This window comes from Sylvia atricapilla, chromosome 3 (genome assembly GCF_009819655.1).
Source record: "Sylvia atricapilla isolate bSylAtr1 chromosome 3, bSylAtr1.pri, whole genome shotgun sequence".
NCBI lineage: Eukaryota > Metazoa > Chordata > Aves > Passeriformes > Sylviidae > Sylvia > Sylvia atricapilla.
The window spans coordinates 63343112-63356349 of record NC_089142.1 but is presented as its reverse complement, the minus strand read 5'-3'; the positions used below and the strand labels follow the sequence as shown (position 1 = coordinate 63356349).

The 13238-nt window shown below is 41.2% G+C and overlaps 1 protein-coding gene across 9 annotated transcripts in view; it reads right to left on the bottom strand.

Moving 5' to 3' along the window:
- Positions 1–12882, bottom strand: part of REPS1 (RALBP1 associated Eps domain containing 1) — a 58884-nt gene extending 46002 nt beyond the window's left edge. For 8 of the 9 annotated variants that reach the window (XM_066315586.1, XM_066315593.1, XM_066315588.1 and 5 more), the window contains exon 1: positions 12576–12882. In XM_066315586.1, the coding sequence (XP_066171683.1) occupies positions 12576–12728 (153 nt within the window). In that variant the 5' untranslated portion in view covers positions 12729–12882. Of the gene's footprint in view, positions 1–8286; positions 8309–12575 lie in introns of those variants that run through there. The other variant, XM_066315594.1, reaches the window with a different exon arrangement.
- Between the last annotated feature and the right edge of the window lie 356 nt (positions 12883–13238).

Below are 13238 nucleotides of genomic sequence, written 5' to 3'. Positions count from 1 at the left end.
AAATATCAGGAGTTGGCAGAAACCAGACACAGCTGGGAAGAAGTATGTTGTCAAAGGGCACTGTTTCAAGCAGATACGTTCTAGAGCCCTTACAGGTTCAAATAAGAGGCCCTTGAACTGGGAGAGGTTTGTGAACCTTTACAAATTCCAGGTGAAGTGGAACAAATCATCTCTCTATCAAATGCAGTGAACACACTTCCCAGAATTCAGGAAATCTCTCTGGGAGAGTCTTCCAGAACATCACAGTCTTTCTGCCCCCAGGTTCCTCTACAAGGCAAATGAAGCCTATTATCTGTAAATATTATTCATGCAAAAGTACAACAGTATTTAAACAGGGATGACTTCAATGCTAAAACAATAAATGAAGCAACATGCATGCCACCTACACAGTAAAGATAAAAATATTTCATCTACTTGAAGAGAGTTACTTAAGCACCTACTGTTCCATACCAGAGGGTGGCAAGAGGCAAGACCTGAAGACAACTTCAGCAGGCTGGAAGTTACAACACACATGCTGTCTGTTAATGGGAGGAGGAGTGAACAAATTTAGAGGAGGACTTTTTGTATCATCTCATCTAAACCAGGACACTGTTGATTAAAAAAGAAGCCTTACACCAAGAATATAAACATGAAAATTGTTAAACACAAAGAAACCCTATACAGAATCACAGAACAGTTGAACTTGGAAAGGTCCTCTGGAGATCATTTGCTCCACTCTGCCTGCTCAAGCAGGCTCAGCAGGTTGCTTTGGATGGTGTCCAGTTGAATTTTGAGTATACATATTCAAGCAGGGAAACTGTAAAACCTCTCTAGACAACCTCTTTGAGTGATCACCTATACAGTAACAACGTTTTCTCTTATGTTTAAATTTAACCAAGAACACGAATAATACCATGTAAACCATGCACCAGAAATACAAAGCAAGTTTTCATATTCATTATACAATATATATGACACAAACTTGAGTTAAACCAAACTGTATGAATATACTTGTGCTTCAATATTTAGAAAATCATTTTGAGTTTTACTGTGCACATTAACAATAACTTTCAAATGAAAACCAAGCATTACATATAAAAAGCTGTTTACTTAAGGTACAAAAAAGATAAAAAATTAAATACAATAACTTGCCTCAGTTTTGTTAGTTAATTAAAATGTAACTGATAATGGACTGATTTTAATTCACAGTTTAAAATTTAAAAATGTGTCATATCAACAATGTTATTTCTGTATCTCATATGCAGTAGTTCATTGACAAGAATTCCAAAGCTCTCTGCAAGCTGAAAACATATGACAAAACATTTTCCAATTTAAAAATTTTATGTAATACAAGCTCAAACTGGGTTCTAGAATACACTGTCCTATGAGGCTCTCCTGAAGTCATGTACTCTACTCACCTCAGCTACAACAAAAATTAGCCACATCAATAACGTAATTCAGGGAAGAGTAATGTAAGTTTAAAAAATGTTTTCTAATAGTTGCTATTGTAGCAGAAAAAAACCCGTGACCATCCCTACACACTGAAGACCTGTGAAAATCTCCTTCACTAGTTTTTTTCCTAGCTTGAATACACTTCTTTCCTCCCAATTCCTTATATTCTAATCACATTATTCTGCAACTGCTGTTAGATCAATTCCTGCCACTTCATTTATCTCCATCTACCTCACTAATTGCTGACTGCAGCCTGGCAGTTTTCCAACTATGGTTTTTAACCTATTGTCAACTGAACAAAGTAATACTGATTAGTCTGATAACATTAGCTAGAATTTTTAACTTCTCTTAAAAAATCTCTCTTGACAGGTACCTTCACGGATGCAACAGTTGCTGCACTGTGCAACAGGAACATAACAGAACCGACAAAGATCCTTCTTTTGATGAGTTATTTTTAACCAAGTCAAGTCTCTGACCCAGTTCTTCACATGGCTCCACAAGGCTTGGCACAAGGTGCAACACAATTTTAAAAAAACCCCAATTGTAGACAGATAAAAAAAGACTATCACTAAAAGAAACAGTCCAAGTATTGCTCTGAATTCTATGTTTCAGCACATTGCAAACATTTAAACAGTTTTACACCCATCCAAAGATCATTTGCAAAATGCATCTATGAAAGAAAATGAATACTGCTGTATTTAAAATTCAGTCAGTGTGAAGCAGAAAACGTTCATGCTCCTGAACAGCAAGTGTAAATTACCTCTAATATACACATTTATCTTATTAGGTACTTAGGCATTGTAGTAAATACAATTAATCAGTTGATACTAAGAATTCCAAGGCACAGAGTATATTTAGGACATTGCTGTTCTCTGTTGCATAACAAATAGTAAGGTCTACTGATTGTTCCATGAAGATGTGTTTCAGTCAATTCCACAAACCTGGCTTCAGAACACAGGCTTTGAGAGAAACAAAACCAATAGTGCTGGAGGACTTCCAAGACAACATATGCTCTCTGGGAGTGAACTATTTAGAGTCTCTTACTGTCTTGAGCTTCTCCTAATACTTCTCCGCCCTTGATTTTCACATTGCATAGATCCACAGTGGAAGCAGACTGCTAAAATGCCATCGGGAAGAAAAAGCTACTCATCAGCTTGGACAATTAATTCTCTATAGATACTTAGAACTAAGATCTCCCATTCCGTAGGTCATTTCAGTGTCAAACATACATCTGCTTCAGTTAAATGAAATTTCAGAATTAATCACATCAGAAATAATTAGCTGTTCAAAAAACGATCCAGTATTTTAAGGCTCAGAGGAATTATTCGGCCCCTGTACTTTCAGATCTGTTTTACAAGCCTGCCCACTCCTTGAGTACAGGTTGCCAGATTTGGAGTCATGCTTTCACTTTGTTAATAGAAAGGCAGAGAAAAGCACTGAAAATTTAAAACTCTGATTTATGACAGATAATTAATTCTTAAGAAGTGAATATGCTGAACATCATACACACCCACACAAAAACCCCATAGAACTTTTATTACTGGTGGTGCTTTTTTGAAAAGTTACACTTTAGGTAATTCCTGAACTTGAGCCATTCCAAAAGCAGACTGCAACACCTCTTGTTGTTCCTGGTAGCATGTAGATTCACAGTGCATTAGTCTCATCCATTAAAGACACTTCCTAATGCAGTAGTAGCTTTTTTGATTTTTCCATTTGCGATCAAAATTTGTTGTCTTACTAACGGCTTCTACAAAAGCTGTTACAAACTCTACACACGAATCTGACCCACAGGGTCTCTCGTGCAGAGCTCCACAGCTCTCCAGAGGTCAGCAATTCCCTTCTGATTTGGTAGTACATGGCACCACCCACCAATCCACAAAGATGAGGCAGATGCACCTTACGTGCAGCAACAAGACCCTGACTTAGAGGGGCGACTTTTCCAAATATCTAGAGTAACAGACTGCCCTACTTGACTACAACTCAATGAATATATTGTCATATACCCCCCAAAACAGGTCAGAATAAAGAACTGTACACCCTTCTGACATGTTCAGTAGCACTAAATAAGGAAAATACACATAGCCAGATGAACACTCACTTAGAAATCAACTACCATCATCCCAAGTAAAAAGTCTCACCTGGAAGACCTCAAGACAGAGTTGCTCTTTGCTTGCATTAATGCTCTACTGCTGTTTTTTTGGCAGAGTAGGTGCTTATGAGAAAGACTCTTTACAAGCAGAAATGGTAATAGAGCAGACAGAAGAACTGGAAATTAAAAAAAAAAAATCTGAAACAGCAAAAGACAGCCTGGGGAACTACAAGAACCATTTCTCCTTTTTTATGCATAAAGAGAGTTCCTTTAAAGTGAGATATTTCATGTACCTGTGTTTTGTTACTATGTAATTTTACATTACTGCTTAACCTAAATAGCTCCTCCCTCCTCGGCTCTCAGCTGCAGTTCACCATTCCCGAGCAGTAACTGCGGCTTACCTGTCTAGTCACACAATGTGATTACTCCACTCACTAAGCCAACAAAAAGTTACTGTGTTAGTTATTTTCTCTTTTATTAAACTGAATCTGTCTACTCTCCAACCAACAAACACCTCAGCAGAGCTTCAGAAGTTATTTACTCAGAGGCTTTATTTACAATAGAGAAAGTACAAGCTTTTATGAACAAACTGCAAGGGATCTTGGAGCACAAATCTCTCACCGGTCAAGATCAGATACTTGTTTTTAGGTTTGCAGTTTATGTTTTTGACAAGCAAAGCCTGAAGCAGAAATGGCAAACAAGCCCCAGCTGGCACACACAGAACAACATTCTTCCTCTGTAATCTTTTGAGGCACTTGGTCTTATTCTCGCAGTAATTAAAAGTCCAACTGAATACTTACGAAGACTAACCAAGTTTGCCCTAACTTTATGTGTTGTTTGCATGTTTTTATGGTTGAAGTTTATGTGAGTAAGTAACTTCTGAAGCTCTACCGATCTTCAAAATGCAATTTATCTCCCTTAGCATAAACAAATTAATGGAATTACTTGCATATAATTATCAAGAAAGCATTTAGCTTCAGCAGGCACTGGAGAGATACTTCACAGATACTCTAATTGTGGATACTCCTACCATGCAGCATTAAGTTGAATATTTCTCCCATAATACTAAAAGCTGAAGAAAGGAACATTTATACAGACATTTTCATTCTGTTCAGATCTTCTCTACAATTGAAGCATTCCAAGATTGATACTCTTTGTTAATAATTATTTTCTTTCTTTTCCAGTTTTAACATTTTCCCCACACATCACGTTCTGTTATTATGCCAGAGGAAAACCTCAAAGAATGAGCACAAGCTTCTGGTTTTTTTGTAAAATGAAGATTAAGGCATTCTCTGATCCCAGATTTAGTGGTCATGCTGTGGCCTGGACAAATACATCTGTCCTGGTCTGTTCCTGTTATTCCTGAACACATCCATGCAAGTTTACCTGAAGCTACTGTGTCCACTACTTTATACTCCTTTCCCAGCCCAGTCTTTTCTCATCTGAGCATCATTCTGAGCACTGTTAATTAGTTACTTAGCTTTGCACTACCCTCCTCCTCCCACTGAGACTAAGATGCCTTAACAATGTGTCTGTCTATCAAAGTTTAAACAAACCTTGGTTAAAGTTCTAAAAACTGCACATTTACAGAACTACACTTGAGACTCCATTGTTAACATTAGGTCTTAAATTCTTTAAGAGCTTCAAATCAGAAAAAACAAGTCATCCACACTATTGTAATAGTAACAACAGACTTTTCTACAAAATTCCCAACTACTAGTCTGCAGCAGGAGTATGTCAGCACCTAATGCTAAATTTTACACAGCTCATCCCTTTCATAGGATTAAAGTTGAAAGATACATTCAAAACTGAGCCTACTCATGGCTCTGTTACCATAATTCAGAACCATTTTAAACATCAGAAGTCAATCATTCCAGAAATTCAGGTCAGACTGTCATCTTTTCCAAGTCTTTTAACCTCTCAAAACACAGTTCCTATACAGTCAGACATGCCTAAATTATGTTGTGTTTTTTGTATAACAAGCGTAGGGATAATTTAACTCTTCAGACACTACCTCAGGTGGAAAAACAAGCAAGTCATGAACACGATCACCAACTTGGTACATTAATTTAGAAAGAATGACATTGCTGGCTTAAGAATATCCTTATGGTCAACAGAAATGCTAAACAAAAGATAATAAGAGGGAAATATATTCTTACATTAATCATTATTGGAACTCCAGTGAGAAAAATCTGATAGCCAACGTAATTCTCCCACACTCTCACTTCTGACTTCAAACTCATTTAAACGAACAGCTGAACTCCAATCTGTCATCTAGGAATTCTACAAGAAGGACTAACCTAAACCAGCAAATATTTATGACCAAATAGATAGCACACTTGTCTGCAAGGACTATTATCTTGAAAGCTAGAAAATACAATTGAAAAGTCACAGAGACTGCCAGCAAAGTCCTATAACTTCACAGTATCTGCAGTAACATTTACTGAAGATTAGACTAAGATAAAGGTGTATTTACCATTTTTCACAGTCAGTGAAGTACTTAAAACTTCTAACACAAAAGAATCACTTTAAACAGTAAAAGATCAAATTTACAAACCATAATTTTGTACAGCCAACTTGATTCTAAGACAGCTGCATTTGCCAAAGGCCCTGATATTTCCAATTCTAGAATTCTATCCAGCTATGTCAGAAAGGATATTAATCACCCCTGCTGTCATCTGACAGCATGTTTAAAAAGAAAAGAATAAACTCTTTTCAAACTGAGCTGAGCTGTGATACTTGAAATTATCTGAGTGCTGTGTTGGCATACTGAATTATGAAGGAATTATTTACTATGTACAGTATCAAAACTAATTTCAAAGGATCAAAACCAATTACCACCAAGAAATCCACTAAAAACAAATATAAGTCTAACAGACTTTGAATTAAGTCCTAAAGTTTTGCCATTAACTTCCTGCCTTTTGTTTCAAAAAACAATGACTGTTCTCTTCCTAAATGCTGCTGAGATGAGACCACTCCAACTAATTAACTGTAAAAAGAAATTAATTTTCAGCCCACTATAGTCTCTGTGAAAGTAACATTACCTAAACAAACATTTTTACCAGAACTCTGCAGAGATTCAAAGCATAATTCACAGGATAAACAGCAGATTAAAAGCCATTCCTGGCACTAACAGAAAGTACACTCTTGTGTATCTCATCAATACAGGGAATCAAAGCCAGCCTACTGGTCAGCTGAAAGGAGAATACTCTATTATAGTGACATTTGGAGGGAAAAAATGGGTGATTCACAAAGTAGATATTTTTAACTGCAGATCCAGGCACTTACAACAGGTTTTCAACAGCTCTTGTTTACTAAATGAGGACTGGGAAACAGCATAATACATGCGTGCAAACATCTTTTATATGAAAATATATAAACATGTAAAAATTATACGTAAATTAGGTAACATTATAATCATAAGCCTACAGATTCATACATTTTATGGTGCTTAGGCTAAAAAAATACTACAGATTAGTGAGAAAATAGATGAAGTTAGAGGTATCTACACTGGAAGAATACCTTGATAATGACCTGTTGCAAGTATTGCCTCAGAAAAAATCAAACCTAAAAATCTTTAAATCTTTTCTATGTGACATTTTAATATAAGATTAAAAATTATTTTTAAAAGCCCAAACCACAAAAAAATAAACCAAAAAACCAAACACCCCCCCACCAAAATGTGCGAGTTGGATTAAATAGTGATTTTTTGTTTTCATCTGGGCTTGTTATAGGTCAGTATTAGAGAAGTTTAGAAAGCTTTTTATACAGCAAACATTTTTAAAGATCTAAAAGTGCTTTTATTTTAAATATACTTCAAATTCCTACAATTGAAAAGAAGGCATGAAATTTGCCATATATAAGCAATTCTAATTTCTTACCCTATCAGTTCTGAAAGAATAAATTCAGCAAATTAACCAGAATGATTTTGAGTCTTCTGCATGTCTCTACCACACAATCAATCCTAAGCATGCCCTGGCTCAGCTTCCATTCAAAGTTGGCATTTAGTAGACTCTACTGATCTGACAAACAGGTAGTCTTTCTGTAGGAAAAGTCACTGAAACAGTAACTGCAACAACACAGCAACTGTGAACAAGCTGTTATTTTCTTAGATCTCTTTCTCTCTACATCCCTTTTCTAACAAAGAAGCCAACATTTTAAATCAAGAAGCTGCAATTTTATTTTGCCATGTTCTGCCTATAGATTGTGATTCCATTAATAGCTGTGCTGCCTGTCAGCAGATGAGCTCTGGCATCTGAGAAAACCACCATTGCATCTTCTGTTCCCTCTCTCTGCCAAAAACTACTTGCCAAAACCTACCACCTCAGGAACAACAGAAGGCAGCATATGCCTGCATCTCAGAGTCTGCACTTCTCAATGAAGCAGCTGCATCACAGATATGCACTTTCTTACAGGTACACACTTTCTCCCAATTTCTGATGTGAGGGCAGCAAACCTTGACAGAGAGTTGAGGTAGACAACCAGAGGGTAATTTTATTCATCAATGAAACAAGAACAAGAAAAACTAATCTGTCTGTAAAGACTCCTTAAAAAATAAAAAGCCAAAAATAGCTTTACACTAGGTTTTTACTGGACTAATGGAAGCCTACTGTAATTGAAGTAACTGGACATAATTGCTTGATTCACCTGTCAAAGACTTTCTAACACTAAATTAGAAGTCAAGTGGCACAGTACAGTCACTGTACAATACCAGCACTGAAGATGACAGTTCATTCATTTTAGAGAAAATACATGCCAATACTCACATATTTGTAGATTTATAGTAATGTTGTATTTTAAAGCAAGATGCTTTGACTCATTAATTTCAGATGAGTATCATATACACCACTGACTTGCTTCTTGTCTGCTGAAGTTTCTGTGATTCATAATCAAGAGTACAAATTCAGAAAACATTCTATGATTAACTCACCTAAGTAAGAACTCTACAAATCAAACAAATGGAACAGCTACTATATTCATTCCATGCACAAGTTATGAGTTTCACAATACATTTTTTGGATATCATAGCTTTTATAAGCAATTTCCCCACTATGCCAGAGACACCGAAAACTGACTTTATTAGCATATATACATGAGCACTTTAGGTCAGATGTGAAACATGCCTTTGAAGCCAACTTCCTGGAGCACACTCCTCCATACAGCCACTCCGGAATGGGCAACTATGTTTCTTTTGTTTCAAGCTAACCTAGAAGATACACCCTCGAACTGCACAAAATGAATCCCAAATAACATTCAGGGCACAGGACCAGGCTGAACTCTAGTAAAGGGCTCCTGAAGTGCATAAATACGGTGGATAACAGCTCCCCAGCGTCATTCATGTTGTGTCACACTGCTTGCACACACAAACACCAATGCATGTGCAACTGAGCCACAAGCTGAGGCAAGTGACAATTACATTTGACAAAACCTTCTAACTTTCGGCTGAACAAGCTCCCTGGACCAGCTCACTGTCTGCTCAAAGGAAAGTCAGAACCAGCTCCATCTTCCAGTGGTTTAAGCTAACATAAACCCCACGCCCAGTCACAGCTAAAATATCCAATTGCTCTAGAACAAAGAAACTTCTCTACTTCCCCTCTGTCAAAGAGTTTTCCTGCCTCCTTTCTTGTGCTAGCATTGACATTCATTCAACCCCACTGTCACCTGATACAGAGTTATAACCAACAAAAACCTGAGATAAATTTTCTGCCTACATAGCCCCTGATTCCAGCATACAACAGCATTGGACAGGTACGAGTGTCTTTGCAAGATGGAACACACAGCTGAGGGAAGACAGGAGCGCCTTCTTCAGTGCCAACTCACCATTAGATTTTTGTTAGCTGCAATGTGAAACCACACCCTGAGAGCGATCTGAAGACTCATAACTCTTGAGAAGTAGCTGGACTTCTTACCCCAACACATGTACTTTTATTCACTCTTTTATGCAAGTCTTCTACCTTAATGCTCATTTCAGGGATGTACATAAAAAAGAAGAAATGTGGGTTAATAGAGACTGGTGTTCTGACACATGCATCTTTGGAGTGGTATTTTTATTCTGATAATAAAGCTGTCCTTCTGGAGATGTGTACAAAACAGACATCTAGGCTTTCTTTTCCAGGACACTGTAGCTTGGTATACAACATCCGTAACTGTTTCTGTCTTCTGTATGTTCATTTATCCCCACTAAACAGGCAGCTAACATCGTCCCTCAGAGGGAGAAATGAAATTGATTAGAAGCAATGAGACACACATATTAACTTTTGCTCCTGTGAGACAGATCTCCCACAAGGACGCAACTCTTCGCAAAAAAGGCTGCACATATATCAGTCTTTAGACAACAGGCTTGCAAGTAAAACACATTATGAGTCTAAAAATGCAACATTTTCAGACATTTTCATTTCCAATGGAATTAGTTCTGAACTATTCAAAGGTACCTACCAACCTGTAGTATTGAAAAGGAAAAACTCTGAAGTAATTCCTTAGGACTACTTGGTCCCCTTGAGCTTGAAGAGCAACAATTTTACACTATGTTTGCACACCTACAAACGTACTTAGCATTCATGTGACCAGTACTACACTTGCATTCCAGGATTATGTAAGGATTGGGTAACTGAACCAAGTTCACTTCCTCACAAGCATCAGCTGCTTCAAATGAACAGGTAAAAACACAGCACCCATGTGGTCAAAAGAAAATTCCATCTCCCTCACAGGGTCTCTTTATTTCTTAAGATATTTCAGCTTGAGGTTTAAGTTACATAGTCTCAGCTTCCAAAGCATCAAATGTAATTTCCCTTTGAAGAACCTGGGGTAGAGCCATACTTAAGAAGAACACAAAATAACTAGAAAACTAAAGTCTTTTTGAAGTACAAGATACTTTACAGGTGACCAACTGTGATTGCACAAGATACTCATAATGGGTCAAACTGCTAAGGGCATTTCAACTTTCTTTGTACTATTTACAGTCTCATTCCTCAGGCAATCTAATATCTTGTTTGCCATTTTAACTGCAAGGTTCTCCTTGAGATCACTACAGTGATAAGCCAGGTCTGCTTCTTGAGTTAGTTTATTTAGGACCCATGGAATGACGCTGGAGTAGTCTCTCTTCTTCAGATGCAGTCTACTTTGCAGGAAAATATCTAACCACCTCTGCAAAAGATAAGAATATAATCTGTGGACACTTGTTTTCAAAATTCCAGGTCTTTCAAAGTTCTTGCACTAAATTCCTGTATAAAATAAAATAAAAGCTCTAGCACTAGCTACTATATACTGATTCAGAAAACTTTTATGTAAAAGAAGTTTATAATACAGTGAAGATGTAAACATTCACTTTCCCTGGGATGATTTTTCTGAAACTGGTTGGCCACACACAAAACCAGCAGTGGGTGGCCCTTGAGAAACCTTACTCATAATACTGAGCATGCAGACTCTCCTACCATTAAGTCCAGTCTAGCAAGTCATCAAATAAGAGATTACTGGTTTTACAAGGAAGAACCATTTCTTATTCAGTCCTCTTCCACTTGGTCGTTTCTGAAACACATTTCAACTAACCAAGCTGGGAGGCCCAAATCACACCAACAGTAACCCTAATCAGTAAGTGTTCTCCTGGCACTGAATTTCAGTATCCTGCAATTTGTGTTTCTAGCAACAGTAGGTTTAATACTTGGTTAAAAGGGCTGCTTATCTCACTAGGCTGAGGATGAAACCGCATAAAAGGCGGCACAGCTTTCTAAATACAGCTTTGCCCACAGCAGCTTAAAAGACTACGTAAACTTTAAAGCACTGAACAATGACACAGGGAACTGCAGAAGCAGCAAATTATTACAAATAGCTGTTCAAAAGAATGGTTCACTGGGAATACGTTCCTCAAATAATCACATACACACACCAAAGCAGACTTTCCCTTTCCTATGCAGGTAGCTCTGCAATACTGCTACATATTTTGGACATAATCTGGCCAAGGAAGTGCTAAAACTGTGCACATGCATACTGCAAGTATGGACCCGCGTCAGCCTTAATACATTTTTCGTTGTTAGAAACATTTGGCTGACTACAGGTAAGTTAATTCCTGCCGGCAAGTGATATTCAAAAAAGACTGCATGTCTTAGGCAAAGTGGACCAGTTTCAGTAGCTCTCAACGACACAAAACCAGATCTCCTTCTGTGCTTCCCTTCACCAAGAGATCGTGGGGACAATCCCACTCGCACCCCCAAAACCCTCCGGGGTTCTCACGCTGTGGATGGCCTCTGTCGGCACAGAATATTTTCCTACCAGTTGCTGGACGCTGCCAGCAGAGACAGCACCAGCCCCTTCCCAGTCCTGCAGTCGGAGGTAGGTAAGGGGAGGGGAGGCTGGCACAGGGTGCACAACTCGCTGTGCCCCCTGCCCTTGCAGGTGGAGGGGCTCAGGGGGCCGCTCAGACAACAGCGTCCTACTGTGCCCAGTCCCGGACTCCTCAGTACGAGAATGACAAGGAGCTAACAGAGAGGGTCCAGCAGAGGGACACAAAGGTGATCAGGGGTCTGGAGCTCTCTGATCACGACAGACTGGCGAGCTGGGACTGTTTAGCCTAGAGAAGACTGAGAGAGGATCTCATTAATGCACATAAAATATCTCAAAGCGGATGGTGCCAGAGTCGTTTCAGTGGTGCCCAGCGACAGGACGAGGAGCAATGGCCATAAACTGTATCACAGTAAGTTTCACCCCAACATGAGTAAGAGCCTCCTTACTCTGAGGACGGCAGAGCACTGGAAGAGGCTGCCCGGGGAGGTGGTGGAGTCTCTCTCTGGAGACACTCAAACCCCACCTGGACGCGTTCCTGTGTCCCCTGCTCTACGTGACCCTGCCTCGGCAGGGTACAACCCTCGGCACTGGGGTTGTACGAGATGATCTCCACAGGTCCCTTCCAATCCCAAAGACTCTGCCATCCCCGAGTCCCCGCCGGCGGGACGACCCCCGCCCCCAAGGGCGGCGAGCCGGGCGGAGGGGAAGGGCCAGGCCGGGGCCATCTGGGCACGGCGGGGCGGTGCCCGGGCCCGCCGACCCCCGGCGGCGGCCGTACCTGCATGACCACGTCGTTGGGCAGCTGCGCGGCGCGGAAGAGCTCCAGGACGCGCCCGTTGGAGGCCACCTTCTTGGTGCTCTCGGTGTCGCAGTAGGAGAAGAGGTCGCAGTAGTAGCGCTGCTCCGCCTCGCTCAGCGTCACCCCCTCCATCTTTTAGCGCCGCGGATCATCCGCATCCGGCGGCGGGGCCGGGGGGAGGCGGCGGTGCGGCGGCGCTGGGGGGGCACACACGGGACACACGCGCCGCCGGCGGCCGCGCGCGGGCGGCTGCTCGCACCTTCCCCCCGCCGCCCGCCCACGCGGCCGCGCGCCTGCGCGCCCGCCCCCGCGCCTGCGCGCGCCGCCGCCCGGAAAGGGAGGCGCGGGGAGCGCCCAGCGCCGCGGGCAGCCCGCCCCCTCCGCGCCGGGCCCGGGGGCGGGGCTAGCGGGGAGAAGGCCCAGAGGCGCTGCCGCCGCCCCCGCCCCGCCCCGCGCTGCCGGCGCCGTCTCCGGCGCCCTGGGGGCGGGGGGACGGCGGCGGCGGTAGTCGGCGCGACCCGGCCCCTCTCGGCGGCCCGGCCGTGTGCTGCAGCGCCCCCTGTGGGTGCGGCGGCGCGGGAGGGCGGCGGCCCCGCAGGCCGGAGCTCCGCGGGCTCTCGGACTGCGCGGCGGGGGCGTCTC